Consider the following 15,321-nt stretch of genomic DNA (forward strand, 5'->3'; position numbering starts at 1 on the left):
ACACATCAGTAGGTTCATGTCAAATGTTGGTTAAATAGTCAAACTTATTTCATATCATGCATGTCTAGTTTCAATTTCAAGTTTCATTGTTTTCCGACTTTATCGTCATACTGTATGTTAAGTAGTGTACAACTAAGACACGTATAAGCATATGACAAACAAATACCACTTACGACATGCAATTGATCATTAGTTAACTTATAATCATTCATGAGTTCAAACTTATAGTCTTAGCATGAAATAAATAATCGTATTCACAAAAACACGTTGCACGAAATCAGTTTCAATCTGCGCATCAATCTCAAAATGGTCATAACCGGAGCTAGGAACATGCAATCAAATTAAGGTCAGTGGCCATGGTTCAAGGACAAGTTAACACATATAAAAAGATGAGACATTTTTGTTTAGCCATCTGGTACAGTTTATTCATGCATGTTAGACGTTCTGTTTCAGCTCAATTCAGTAATCATCAAATCTATGGCATTATTGTGGATAATGTATCAGGTTTCAAGGTTTGCTATAAACTAGACTTTGGTCACATATAATACAAAGATTAAATAGTCAGAAGATCAAGTTCTCAAACCATGTACAAGTCAACTTATAGAGCTAAAGGTGCATACATAGCAGATTTGGACAGAATACAGGTTACCGTTTTCGCGCGCACATTACGCAAGCTATACAAATCCATATAGCACAAGGCCTAGATGAAAAGTTATCTACCGCATATGAATTTTCCAGATATGCAAAGAATGATTCAATATCCCATTTTAAATTTCCTTTAAAATTTATTTTAAGTTACCAAACAAATCAGTTTTGTAAAGAACACTCATTTAAGCATAACGGGAGCAATACAACTTCAAATAACATGATATCCTAGTCTAACTTGAGTGTTTTTGAATGCTATACACATTTATGATCAGTATATAACTCAATTCCATGCACGTTTTTCCAGAATTCGAATAATTCGCAGATTCATCAACAAAACTTCATTTAATCATAACTTACGCATACGGTAACGAAAATACGCAAATCCAAAACCTAAAATTATTAGTTTTTCGAGAGGATTCCAAATATGTAATAATATTTAACATTCAACAAATTTAAGTTTTTGTAATCATGCAAAACAAATTCGTGATTAACCCTAATCACATCAAATAATCGAATTAACGTAAGCAATTAACGATAACGCATATAGACTTAAGCAATAGACATCTTACACTATCAAAAACTAACAAAATCAGATCTATATCAATTAGGGTTTAGAGAATTATACCTTAGATCACAAAATTGTTTATACCAACGCGTAGATAACGATGTGAATTGCAAGATTCGTGTTGAAGGTTTAATCTAAAAATCAATTTTTGATGGTGATTGTATGGTGGTGATGGGCGACGGTCGTGAGAAGCAAGGAGGGAAAGAAAATCGACTAGCTAGGGTTGTGGGAAGATTATGGTGTTTAATTTAATCACAAGCTATTTAAGTTAGGCTCTAAACACCATACTAGTACCCAATAAGCCCAAATTAGAAATTAAAGGGGAAAGTGGGGCCATTTGGATGAATGGGACCCACTAGGGTGCCCGGGCTCATGTTGTTCATTAACGTGTAATCGTGGTCTGTTTCAAGTGCTGTTTAATCGTACTGAAGGCCCGGAACGCTAAACCGATCGTTAAAACGCAACCAATAAGTTAAATCTATTAAAATACCAATAAATTAAATATTTTACAAAGTTAATAATTATTAAAATAATTAATAAAAACAAACCCGAGCGTTTCGTTATTCGAAAAGTAATTTTGCAGTTATTCAAACCGTTAAGTTTTTAGCGTATTTCATTAACCGAAATAAGTTAGTTAATTAATATTAACTCATATTAATTCACATAACCCGCCAGAGATCAAGTATGGCGATAATACACTTAAACACATATAAATTCAAGTAATCACCGTTGAAACGATTAACAGACAGTTAACGGAAGTGACGGAAAAAGTAGGGTTGTTACAAATGGTGCTTGAGTTGACATGCATTTGTTTGTTTCATTTTCCCGGGGAATTAGTCTTCAACAGTCGGGCTCCCAACGTATCCTTACTTTCAAGTTTGACGGGCTCTTGATTGGTACTTTTGTTGCTTTATGTGCAGTTTGGGTTATTTCGAATCCATATTTTGTTTCATGTTTGCGGTGATGATTGTCGTATGTGGATTCAATCTTTCCTTTGCTGAGATAGGGTTATTGAGGAAAAATGGTATGCAGATTTTAGGTTGAGCTTGGAGTTTGGGGAATTCATTTGAAGCGATTCACAAGATGATATTACTTAGGTCACTCGAGTTGATGTGTCAAGAGTTTACAACAATTATCTGTTTTTATGCAATTTATTTGTTTTCAATGTAATTGGTTATGAGTCGAGTTCAATAGTAGATCGTATGATATTATTAAAGAGAGACGGTTTGATTTGTATGTCGTAACATTTTTTTTTTTATCTAATAAGTAATTTAATTTTTTGTTTTAAGGTCATTAAAATCATTCAACTTTTAAAATATGTCAAAATAAAACAAAAATACAAAGAAGCAATCAGGCACGTCGACAATAAAAATAAAGTGACCACCGACTAGTTTAGTGATCCAAGAAGTCAATAGCCAGTAAACGTCGTCGTATAAGGACCCTTTTCAGCACATACATAAAGCCACATCATCTAACTAATCCGATACCGTGAAATTTGCAACCTTAACCAATCAACTACTCCAATCATGTCTTACTACCCAAAAGGTCACCACTACGAATCCGGCGATGACGTCGACGACTTTGACGACTTCGATCCAACGCCATACGGTGGTGGTTACGACATCGCCCTCACCTATGGCCGCCCTCTTCCACCCTCGGAAGAAATTTGCTATGCTTCCACCTCAACTACCTCCGGCGACTTTGACTATGAGCGTTCTAACTACTCATCATACGCCGAACCATCTGCTTACGGCGAAGAAGCTCAAGATAATGAATATAAAAGCTATGTGAGACGTAAGCCACAAGCTCATGCTTCCAGTTATCCATCCGGTGGTGGTGGCGGATCTGGTTACGGTAGGCATGAACAGCCTACTTCTGAGTACGGATCTGGATATGGCCGTCAGCAGGAAGAGCAGGATTCGGAGTACGGATCTAGTGGTTATGGCCGGAAACATGAGGATTCAACTCCGGAATACGGATCTGGATATGGCCGTCAGCAGGAGGAGCCGCAATCGGAGTACGGATCTAGTGGTTATGGCCGGAAACATGAGGATCAGACTCCGCAATACGGATCTGGATATGGCCGGCAGCAGGAGGAGCCGCAATCGGAGTATGGATCTGGTGGCTACGGCCGGAAACATGATCCGACTCCGGAATATGGATCTGGATATCGCCGTCAGCAGGAGGAGCCTGTTTCGGAATACGGATCCGGTTATGGCCGTCAACAGCAGGAGGAGGAGGAGCCGGTTTCGGAATACGGATCTGGTTATCGTCGTCAGCAGGAGCAGCCTGTTTCGGAATACGGATCTGGTTATGGCCGTCATCAGCAGCAGGAGGAGCCGGTTTCGGAGTACGGATCTGGATATGGGCGTAGGCAAGACCAGGACGAACCGGTTTCAGAATATGGATCTGGATATGGACGTAGGCCAGATCCAACTCCGGAGTATGGATCTGGATATGAGAGGAAGACTACCTATGGTGAAGAGCAGACTGAGGAAAGGTATGGTGGAGGTAGGAGAGATGAAGAACATTCTAGACCTAGCTATGGAAGGCGAGATGATGATGAGGATGAAGGTTATCGTGGCCGTAAGAAATATGTAAGTTCGATTAATTCTTTTGCTCTATTTAGTTGTTCAATGTATTGTTAATTTGTAGTTGATTAATGTGATTATGCTTGAATGATAGTATAACTTGATTATAGTTTTGAACTAGTTTACAAGGTGAGTGAGAATGATACTACGTATAGCCTAATTTTAGCTGTTACTAGTGATAATGCATATTTGTATCTCATTTATATATGAACTTGTTAGTTTCACCCAATGAACTAAAGCATGACCAATTCTTAATAACGGGCACATGTGACTTTGCTTATAGAACTTTGTAGAGTAAAGCACTAAAGGTTGATGATTGTGTATTTATAACCTTTGTGTTTCACTTGTGTTTGCTTGTGCTGAAATAGTTTGATTGTGTGACGTTTGAGAGTGTTGAATACTAATATAGAATCTGTCTAGTGTCTCAAATGGGAAAAGATTGTTTCTTATATGTAAGGCTTGAGGTGTGTTCTGGCATTTATTGTCTGCTAGATATATGCGAATATGTGATCATACGAAATTAAAATGTAGGATAGAATGATAACCCCATGAGACCAAAACAAGGTTTTTGAAATGCTTTTTTAGTGTCTTGTTAAGGAAAATTGAAAATGCGGTTTTTTACTTGTAGATAGATTGGTTAGATTTTGCATTTGCAACTATGTAAGTTAACATTTAGTTTTGGAATATATGGAACAATGGACTGCTGTTAACATCAGCTGAAATAATATTCCAGCACGCTTTTCCTCTCTTTTGCCATTTTCACATTTCCTGTTTATGTCATCTGCAACAATGAGAATCATATCATACTATAATGATCATGACCAATTTAATGCATGAACGTGCAGGGAGATGATGGCTCTGATGAAGATGATGACAAGAAGAAGTATAGGCACCACAACCGCAAGCACTATGATGATTGAGATGAAGTTTGGTTTGTCATTTCATGCCACTCCATATGCTACTAGTATGAATAAAGGGTTGGCATTTTAAGCTTGTGATGATGTAATGTATTGCCATTACAAACAATTGTTTTATGTTTTTCATGTTGCTTTGTGAAAACCTTCCTTGCATTGTATTCAATCAAGGTTATTGTTTGGTAATTGGTATGCTTGTTTGACCTTTGTGGTTTGTACTAATAACCAAAAGTCAACTGTCTTGGTTTCAGTTTCTTCAGGAGTGTGATTTCTTCCCTTTGAATATTCTAAATCTTTTGATTTATATTTTGAATCCATTGAGCTCCTACATTTTTTTTTTTTTTTTTTTTTTATATATATATATATATATATATCCTTGAAAGACACTCATACAGCATTACAGCCTACACGAATATATACATTTTTGTCCCCCACAACCTGTTGTTGTCCCCCACAGGCCACAACCTCAAGGTTGGAGGATAGGCCAAAGGCCATTTGGTTGAGCTCCTAAATCATATACCTGGTCTGCTTTGATCTATGGAATTGAGTCTATGATGTAGGATGAGCTACACGTTTATGATCACAGGTTTATCAAGAGAACACATGTTACCAGCTTGGGAACATTATCATGGCAATTAGTTTGATAGTCACCATAGATCTGAGATCACTGCAGTTAATCTATAGGCATTCAAAGTTATAAAGTGTGAATTACATTACATAAATGTGAATTACATTCAAAGTTATATCATTACAGATATAGCTGCTATAAAGTGTGAATTACATAAATGTGAAATGCAACATTATAAATTTTTTTTTTAACTAAATACAGTTACAGAAGAGAGACTGGTGTACTTTAGTCCCCAATAATTTGGTTTCACAACAGATTCAACTTTCTATTTTATTGCTCGATATCATCCCGTTGGTGGAAACGAAAGTGTCTAGTTTCTTGATAGAGTCCAAAGCACATGTTTCGCACATTAGTAAACTTGGACCCTTTTGGTTGTATTTGCATATGTGGCGACTTGGATAGTTTTATCAAGGGCAAATTTCATAAAAAAAGGTAACCATTTTACTTCGTTTTCCTATTCTAGGTAACCTATTTTACTTTGCAATATTTAAAGGATTATTTTATCAAAAATTATCAAAAAGAGGAGTGTTGCTAACAAATGTTAACTTTCTCAGTTAAGTGCCACAATATCATTCCATGTCATCCCCATGTGAGGGTAAAATTGTCATTTTAGTTGCCTTCTTCATCTTCATTTTATCGCTAAAAATATGAACAAATCCTAACCCTTTTAACCCTAACTTTTTTATATTTTTCAAACAAATTAATTAGAATAACAAACAAACGAATCATTTGCGGGTACCTTATTGAAACATTATCAAAAAGCTAAATCAAATCCAGACACAGACAGATTAGTTGCAGCATTTAAAAATTAAAATACTCCGTAAGAAACAAACAAACGAACAGATCCACAAATCCTTATAAACAAACCTAAACCTAGTAACAAATCATTCAGTTTCATTCTAAACTACCAAGTCATTTAAAACAAATCCTAACCAGATCTAAACGATTTTTGCAAATTTAATGGTTTCTACATAAAACTCAAAACCGTTTAGAAGGAACAAACAAGATCCACCTATGTTAATGATGAATTTGACAGAGGTGGCAGCTGCATCGGGGTCTGGGTCGTATTTATGTAGAAACCCTAATACTATTATACTAACGAGGCAAATCCGCCGGATTATTGTCGAGGGTTCTGTCGGAATGATACCTCGTCATAGAATTGAATCGGCGCCGGAGGATACCTCATCGAAGAATTAAATCGGCTCTAGAGGATACCTAAGATTTTGTTTGTGTTTGATTCTTTTTGGATACCCGTGATTCTGTTTGTGTTTGTTTCTTTTTTTTTTAATTTTGGTTTATGTTTGTGCAGATAAACACAAAAGGAGGAATAAGGTACATGGAAATGATTCTTTATTTGGATTTGTGTTTCCATTTCTAATTCAATTTGTTTTTGATTTTTTATAAGGTACCTGCAAATAATTTTGTTTGTTGTTGTCATTAAGTTGTTTGAAAAAGATAAAAAGGTTAGGGTTAAAAAGATTAGGGTTTGTTCATATTTTTATAGATAAAGATGAAGGTGATGAAAGAGATAATTAAAATAACAATTTTACCCTCACATGGTGATGACATGTAATGTTATTTTGATACTTAACTGAGAAAGTTAACATTTGTTAACAACACTCCTTTTTTTGATAACTTTTGATAAAATAGTCCTTTAAATCTTGCAAAGTAAAATAGGTTATCTAAAATAGGAAAACGAGATAAAATAGTTACCTTTTTATGTAATTTGCCCGTTTTATCAATATTAACAATTCTCGTTCGGCGGCATTTGTGAGAATTTCCCCCTTTTCGGAGTTGGCCACATCTTTTCATCGTTATTCTTGGTTGGGTATTACAGGAGTTCCGGTTACGTGCACCTCTAAAGAAAATGCTTTGAAAGTGGGAGATTTATTTAGAGAAGTTATTGTCGTGTCAGAGTCTTCTTCGACATTAGGATCCGTCGGGTCGCTTTTTGCTTTTGTTAAATCGACAAGTGCGGAGCATATTCACGATGTGGTAGAAGTGGATTTGATGGGCTCGGTATGCTCAAGATGCATTGTTTGGGTGTCGGAAATATAGGATATCAATAGTTTAGCACGGGTTCTGTTCGGCGGGTTTGATAATTCTTTGTTGGAGTCTACTAACCGGTTTATTTTGTCAAGTGGTGTGATGGTAGAAAATGTCTTGGGTCGTCAGGTTGTTCTCTCTTCAGATACACAGAATAAGGGTAACGAGATTGCCACAAAGTCTAATAATTCCGGGTTACAGTTTGGGTCGTTGGATTTTAATGCACCAAAGATAAAGTCCCAAGTTGGTGTTGTAGAGTGTGTTGCACCAAAGACAAAGTCCCAAGTTGGTGTTGTAGAGTGTATTGTACCATCACAGACAAAGTCCAAAGTTGGTGTTGTAGAGTGTAATGAACCATCTCAGGTTGGTTGTCATGAGGACCTAACTAGTTTAGCTACTGGATTAACAAATGGTTTGGTGTCATTTGATGTTTATCAAAAAGAAATTGTGCAACAAAGTTGATCATGATAAGGATGTGCCCTGTTTGGCCCAAGAAGGGCCCGATTCGTTCCATGGTGGTGTCTCTAAAATCATCGGGATTATGGGTTCTGTTAGTAAAGATGCTAATTTTAACGATTTCAAGGAGCCGAATTGTGACGACCCGGGAATTTCTGACCAAATTTAAACTTAATCTTTATATTATTTCGATACGATAAGCAAAGTCTGTAATGTTGAGTCACAAATATTTTAAACTGTTTCATATATTCATTTGACTTTCGACCATTCCCGACGATTCACGAACAACTATTTTTAAATAGATAACATATATATTTAAATAGGTATTTATAATTTGAAATATAATTTAGAATATTATATAATATGATTATTAGGATTTATATTGTAAAATAAATAAAATAAAATGCGATTAATGGAAACTATATTTAAGAATATATAGATATATATAAATATGTATATAAATATTACTTGTAAATATATAAAGTTATAATTATTTGTTTAAAAATATATAATATATTTGGTTTAGTAATTAACTTTGCTATTTTAAAAAATGTTTATATATAGAAAAGGAATATAAATGATTTCGAGCTTAATTAGTAAACGTCAGTAATACTCGGTTGACTTTTCGTTAGCGTTCATATAGATTTAATATAAGTTTATGATGAATTAAAATAAAAGTTGTACTGTAAATCGATTACGAAGATTTTAGATTTATTAAAAGTATTTTTACCTTTTTATGTTTAAATATTAGTACTCCGTACATATAAATCGGAACAGAAAATAAATAATTTTTGAACCTTTTCGATCAGGTTTCAAATAGTTAATGAGTGAAATAATTAATTATATTTAATCTAAAAGTTTGAGATTTTTAGGAACACTTTTATACGACAACTGTTTAGCAATGAACACGATATATTACCTCGTGCAATAGTGTTGGTAGATATTTTAAAAGTGTCGGTAGAATAATTTAAAACTGAGGCTGCTAAGAATTATTATTACACGTTTAAATTAGAAAAGTTAATTATATTATATTTAATTTAATACTGTGTTACTTTTCGTTGTATGTTTCATTCACTAGTGAATTTACTATCTATCCTATCTATTTTATTTAGCTATCTACCTAATACATATACATGATATATATGCTGAGATTTAAAACAACAAAACACACCACCCTTCATGCATCTTTCTGTGTTTCGATTCATGAACGAGAGACACCTACTTAAGCTAGAATCACTACCACCATGATCACCTTATTCGGCAACCCCAAATAACCACCATTGAGTCTCCATGAACAACTACTACGACACCTTCTACCACCATCAAAGCCATCACCACCGGGATTAAGCACCATGAACCACCATCACCATTCGTTATATTATTTTTTATTTTTTTTTACTTTCGAGAACCATAATCAATAACCACCATGTGATCACCTTCATATTCGACACCCACATCCAACTCAAGAAAACTTGTACCACTACTCGTCTATCGTTGTAACTCGAACGCCAACACAAACAATCTAAATCCATTTATTTATGTTTCGTTTTCCACCTGCTTATAATAATTTCTGTTTGCTTCCGATTAAAACAACACCTATCATCATCATCAAAACCGTGGTGTTCATACCGATTAACACCACCGGATCTCCATTATTTTTTTTTATATAAAACCCTCTTTCACTCATCTCCATCATCACCCTCACTACACCGCCACCCACAACGAGCTCTCACCACCTTATCACAACCATGTAACCATCAATATTCATTGCTACTACTTCTACCTGTTTATGTTTTCATTAAATATACAAACAGCCGTATATATTGTAACTCGAGAATACGGTGTATATTGCATCTACATCCAGCCGGTTCTTAGTTTCATTTGGGTACTCAGGTTAAACTATCCATTTCTTTCTTTCTTTCGTATTATGATATTGTCTCGATGCCAGATAAAAACCGCCATCAACAATCAGTTCCTGCTAACTGTTCTGCTACTACTTCTGTCCAGTTTCAACCATCGCTACTGCTATTAAGTTTCTGTTCTAGTTCGAAACCCACACTGTTGGTTCGATCAGCCCCTACACGCACCCATCACCAAACATTTTTTTTTTCTGTTTCCTTTGTCCTTTGGCCGACAAGTACCCAAAAGTGGTTACCACTTGTGCAACTTGATGATTTAAATATTACTATTAGTTGTTTATGATTGTGGTGGAGCCAGACAAGAATATGATACACGCTCACATCCTATGGAGATGGATACCGAATCATTTAAAGTCCTACCATATTTAATTTGGCCGTTATTTTTTTTTGTTATTGGATTGGGCTGAAATCATTTAAGTTCCTGTTTGGCCGTATATGTTTGGGTGGGAACGAGATGCAACAGACCGAGTGGTAATGATACGCTTAATATCGTTAATGATTATGACGTATAGCAAAACGAAATGTTAATGATAAAAATAATCATGTAGATAGTCAATTATTAAGATGGAGATGCATGATGATGATATAGATTATGATGATGATGGTATACAATGAAATAAATAATGGTGATGGGATGATGATATCCAGTATACGAAATAGATGATGAAGGGGTGGCGAGATGATTATGTGATGTATATGATGATGATGTTATATATATGATTGTTGATGGCGTACGATGATTATGATCATCATTATGATAATGAAAATGAAATGATGGTATGATGATGATCGATGGATAGGATGATACTTGATGTTAATAATGTACATGAATGATCATGATGATGATGGAGGGTATAATTCTCTTTATCATTATTATAATTCTTATTATTTTTATAGTTATTATTATTATTATTATTATTATTATTATATTATTATTATTATTATTATTATTATTATTATTATTATTATTATTATTATTATTATTATTATTATTATTATTATTATTATTATCAATATTTTAATTAAATCTAGTTATGAGTATTATTATTATTAATTTAGTATTGTTAAAATTATTATTTTAACAAACAAATGATATTTATATAAAAATATATTACAAGTATACTAATATTACATACTAAAATGTTTTAATATATTAACTAATATATTTATCATATATATTGATTTAACATTACTTAAAATATATATTATATATATTATCACATATTATAAGTATTAATGTAATTATATATATTATGATATTAAACTTAATACATTATAAAATATAATTAAACTTAGTTGATTAAATGTGATATATGTTAATTTATACACTTGATATAGGTTCGTGAATCTAAGGCCAACCCTGCATTGTTCAGTGTCGTCATATGTATTTTTACTACAAAATACAGTATGGTGAGTTTCATATGCTCCCTTTTTACTCTTTACGTTTTTGGGCTGAGAATACATGCAAATGCTTTATTAACTGTTTTACAATATTTATATGCGTGAGTTTCATTTGCTCCCTTTTTACTCATTACATTTTTGGGCTGAGAATACATGCAAATGCTTTATTAACTGTTTTACAATATTTATATGCGTGAGTTTCATTTGCTCCTTTTTTACTCATTACATTTTTGGGCTGAGAATACATGCAAATGCTTTATTAACTGTTTTACAATATTTATATGCGTGACTTTCATTTGCTCCCTTTTTACTCATTACATTTTTGGGCTGAGAATACATGCAAATGCTTTATTAACTGTTTTACAATATTTATATGCGTGAGTTTCATTTGCTCCCTTTTACTCTTTACGTTTTTGGGCTGAGAATACATGCAAATGCTTTATTAACTGTTTTACAATATTTATATGCGTGAGTTTCATTAATCCCTTTTTAAATGTTTTTGCAATATATATTTTTGGATTGAGAATACATGCGCAGCTTTTATAAATGCTTTACGAGATAGACACAAGTAATCGAAATTACATTATATGGTTGGATTATCTAATCGAATATGCCCTTTTTATTAAGTCTGGTAATCTAAGAATTAGGGAACAGAAACCCTAATTGACGCGAACTCTAAAGATAGATCTATCGGGCCCAACAAGCCCCATCCAAAGTACCGGATGCTTTAGTACTTCGAAATTTATATCATGTCCGAAGGAGGATCCCGGAATGATGGGGATATTCTTATATGTATATTGTGAATGTCGATTACCAGGTGTTCAATCCATATGAATGATTATTTTTGTCTCTATGCATGGGACGTATGTTTATGAGAAATGAAAATATGAAATCTTGTGGTCTACTAAAATTATGAAATGATTATTTGATGATAAACTAATGAACTCACCAACCTTTTGGTTGACACTTGAAAGCATGTTTATTCTCAGGTACGAAAGAAATCTTCCGCTGTGCATTTACTCATTTTCAAGATATTACTTGGAGTCATTCATGACATATTTCAAAAGACGTTGCATTCGAGTCATTGAGTACATCAAGATTAGTATTTAGTCAATTATAGTTAGATATATTATGAAATGGTATGCATGTCGTTAACTTTCGATGAAATGAAAGATTGTCTTTTCCAAAAACGAATGCAATGTTTGTAAAATGTATCATATAGAGGTCAAGTACCTCGCGATGTAATCAACTGTTGTGAATCGTTTATAATCGATATGGATTTCGTCCGGATGAATTAGGACGGGTCCTTTCAGTTGGTATCAGAGCGGTGGTCTTAGCGAACCTGGTCTACATTAGTATGCATAACTGATACGTCGTTAGGATGCATTAGTGAGTCTGGACTTCGACCGTGTCTGCATGTCAAAAGTTTTGCTTATCATTTTTGTCGAAAATCATCTGCTTATCATCCTTAGGAAATTACATGCTCATTATTCTTAGTCTAGACACGTTTTACTGCATTGACTGCATAAATAGTGTATAGACAAAAATTCATATCTAAGCATATCTGACAATTCATATCTTAGCGTATCTGTTACTGTAGATCTTGCCTGATGTCTTTCGTAAATTTTTCCGTAATTTAAGGGAACCTGGTACTATATATCTATGCATATTATGCATTGAGAATACCATCCAACTATCAATTGCTGTCACTAAACTCTTCATACAAAAAAAAAAAAAAAAAAATCTTTTCTGAGATCGCGTAAGATGGCCTCTACGAACCAACCAAGTTCATCTGACTCCGAAGATAGCGTGACAGGAGCACACCAACCAATCAACTACCGTGATTACTGGAGAAAATGGGGGTGGGTTCGTGACATACTCACCCTATGGAGAAGGGAAGAAGGTACTCCATATCATGAACCGAATCTACCACCTAACCTTGGAGTACTTGACCCGCTCACCGGCGAACCCGTTCGCAACACTGTTTATACCCTTTTTGCAAGAATTTTTCATCTTGAGGCTACCATTAACGGAAATAGAGGAGATATTCGACCTCTACCTCACACTGATAACCAACCAGGGTTAGTAGAAGAAGTTAGAGAACTCCGAGCTTGAGTATTAACTTTAGAGAGCACGGTACACAATTTACAAGCACCCACAATATCACCAATACCAGTAACGTCACTAGCCTCAGCACTAACGGCACCAGTACCACCAACAACCCAAGTTTCAACAATCCATGCCTCAACATCTCATTCTGTACCTCGAGTATAATCATCGTTCTACGTATCGTTCTACATCAATTACCTTCGTTCTTCATTGCGATTATGTAATCTCTAATGTTTTAGAAATTATGTATTCTTGTTCTAACGGTAAATCAGATGTGTTAATATCATATTAACTCATTAAATCCATGATTACATCTGAAGAAAATATATATGTATATATGTTTTCATAAAGATTGTAATTAAAAATTCTTTTGTACAAACTGTTAATGGTGAAAATATTTTAACGGGTAGGTAATACCCGAGGAAATATTTAACTTTCATATTAACATGTTATACTGTACATTTTCGAATATGATTCAAGTCATTTACTATCCTATTTACATCCACAGATATACGTATCCGTTTACAGCAAAATAACCATTTTCCTTCAATTTCATATTTGAATTTTGACCTATCAGAATCCAACAAGTGGCATAATGAAGAAAACATTGGACAAAATAAAATTTGTTAGAAACAAACAAATTAACTATGAGAAATTCTGTTAATAATCCACGCTAACAAAATCCTAGCTATCTGTTCCTAGCTAACTGATTACATTTTATTTATCGCAGTTTATTTATCGCAATTTAATTATCGCAATTTTATTTATCGTCATTTAATTTCTGTTATTTACTTTACGCACTTTATTTATCGGGACACGTATACAAGGTTTTTACATATCATATCGACGCATCTATATATATTATTTGGAATCACCATAGACACTTTATATGCAGTAATGATCGAGTTCTCTATACAGGGTTGAGGTTGATTCTATAATAATATATATACTTTGAGTTGTGATCGAGTCTGAGACGTATACGGGTCACGACATGTATTAATTAATTCGAATATTATATATTAAACTATATATGAATTATTGGACTGTTAGCTGTGGACTATCGATTGTGGACTAATAACATTAGACAATTAAAATGAATTAAAATATTGTTTATAACATATGAAACTAAACAATTCTTCAAGTTGCCACTTGATTTCACCTTAGACATCATTTGTATCTTCACGATTACATTCTGTGTTCAAACCTTTCATGATTCTTGAAAACACCTCAATCGAGAGGATGAACCAACCACACTTCATTTACGGGAGAAAAGATGGATGCATATAGTTATGCACCTGAAAATACTCGGAACCTGAGTAAACGTTTAACACGTAGCAGTGCTAATTTCTTTAGCGCTTTTATTACCGAAAATAACTTTACAATCCATTTCCAAAATTAGTCAATTTTGTCACAGCTCCAACAAGTCAACTTCGATTTTCATTCGGATTAACCTTATTATAATCTTGATATATGTGCGTGCTCTTTTGTTGTTACCGGGGAACCTTTTATATCCCACCATATTATCAGTAGATGTACCAGCAACCTCGTCGCTCCTTGGCTTAAATCTCTCTGACAAATCATTATATTTATTCATTGAAACCCTATCATATACTCATCCGCATCTTGTAACGAGAACTACCATAACAATTACCGGGAATCAGTAATCAGTACTTTGAAAACTCACAGCATATTTACATCAACAGTTATATGTATAACATTCATCTCTTAGAATTATGATCTTTCATCTGAAATCCTGAAAAGCACTCAGTCTACAAATCAATACTCTGAATGTTGAAAAAGCTGAATGAAGCAGCAGAAACCGTAGACAACCGTAAAAGACCTTAATCATCGGAAGTTGTTGATAAGGAATAGTATGTTGGAAAAGCTCAGAAAAGTTGGAACTGGAAAACAGATTGAGCTAACCATGAAGGAGACTCTGAACAAATCACAAGGACTAAACTTGTACATAAAGAATCCTGATGATTCTGTATCTGATGAAATCTTTAGCGAACGCCTTGCTTCTGAATCTAAACCCTTACGGATA

General features: G+C 34.0%; 1 protein-coding gene across 1 annotated transcript; it reads left to right on the plus strand.

Annotated features, from left to right (window-relative positions):
- Window positions 1-2,620: 2,620 nt before the first annotated feature.
- LOC139861385 (uncharacterized) lies at window positions 2,621-5,001 on the plus strand. Its single transcript, XM_071849766.1, has 2 exons — window positions 2,621-3,810; window positions 4,650-5,001. The coding sequence occupies exons 1-2, from the start codon at window positions 2,740-2,742 to the stop codon at window positions 4,722-4,724; spliced, it is 1,146 nt and encodes a 381-aa protein (XP_071705867.1). The 5' UTR covers window positions 2,621-2,739; the 3' UTR covers window positions 4,725-5,001.
- The last annotated feature ends 10,320 nt before the right edge of the window (window positions 5,002-15,321 follow it).

This window comes from Rutidosis leptorrhynchoides, chromosome 8 (assembly GCF_046630445.1).
Source record: "Rutidosis leptorrhynchoides isolate AG116_Rl617_1_P2 chromosome 8, CSIRO_AGI_Rlap_v1, whole genome shotgun sequence".
Lineage (NCBI taxonomy): Eukaryota > Viridiplantae > Streptophyta > Magnoliopsida > Asterales > Asteraceae > Rutidosis > Rutidosis leptorrhynchoides.

Coding starts and splice junctions, on each gene's coding strand:
- LOC139861385 (XM_071849766.1), top strand. CDS start 2,740: ATGTCTTACTACCCAAAAGGTCACCACTACGAATCCGGCGATGACGTC. Junction 3,811..4,649: donor ATCGTGGCCGTAAGAAATAT/GTAAGTTCGATT, acceptor ATGAACGTGCAG/GGAGATGATGGCTCTGATGA.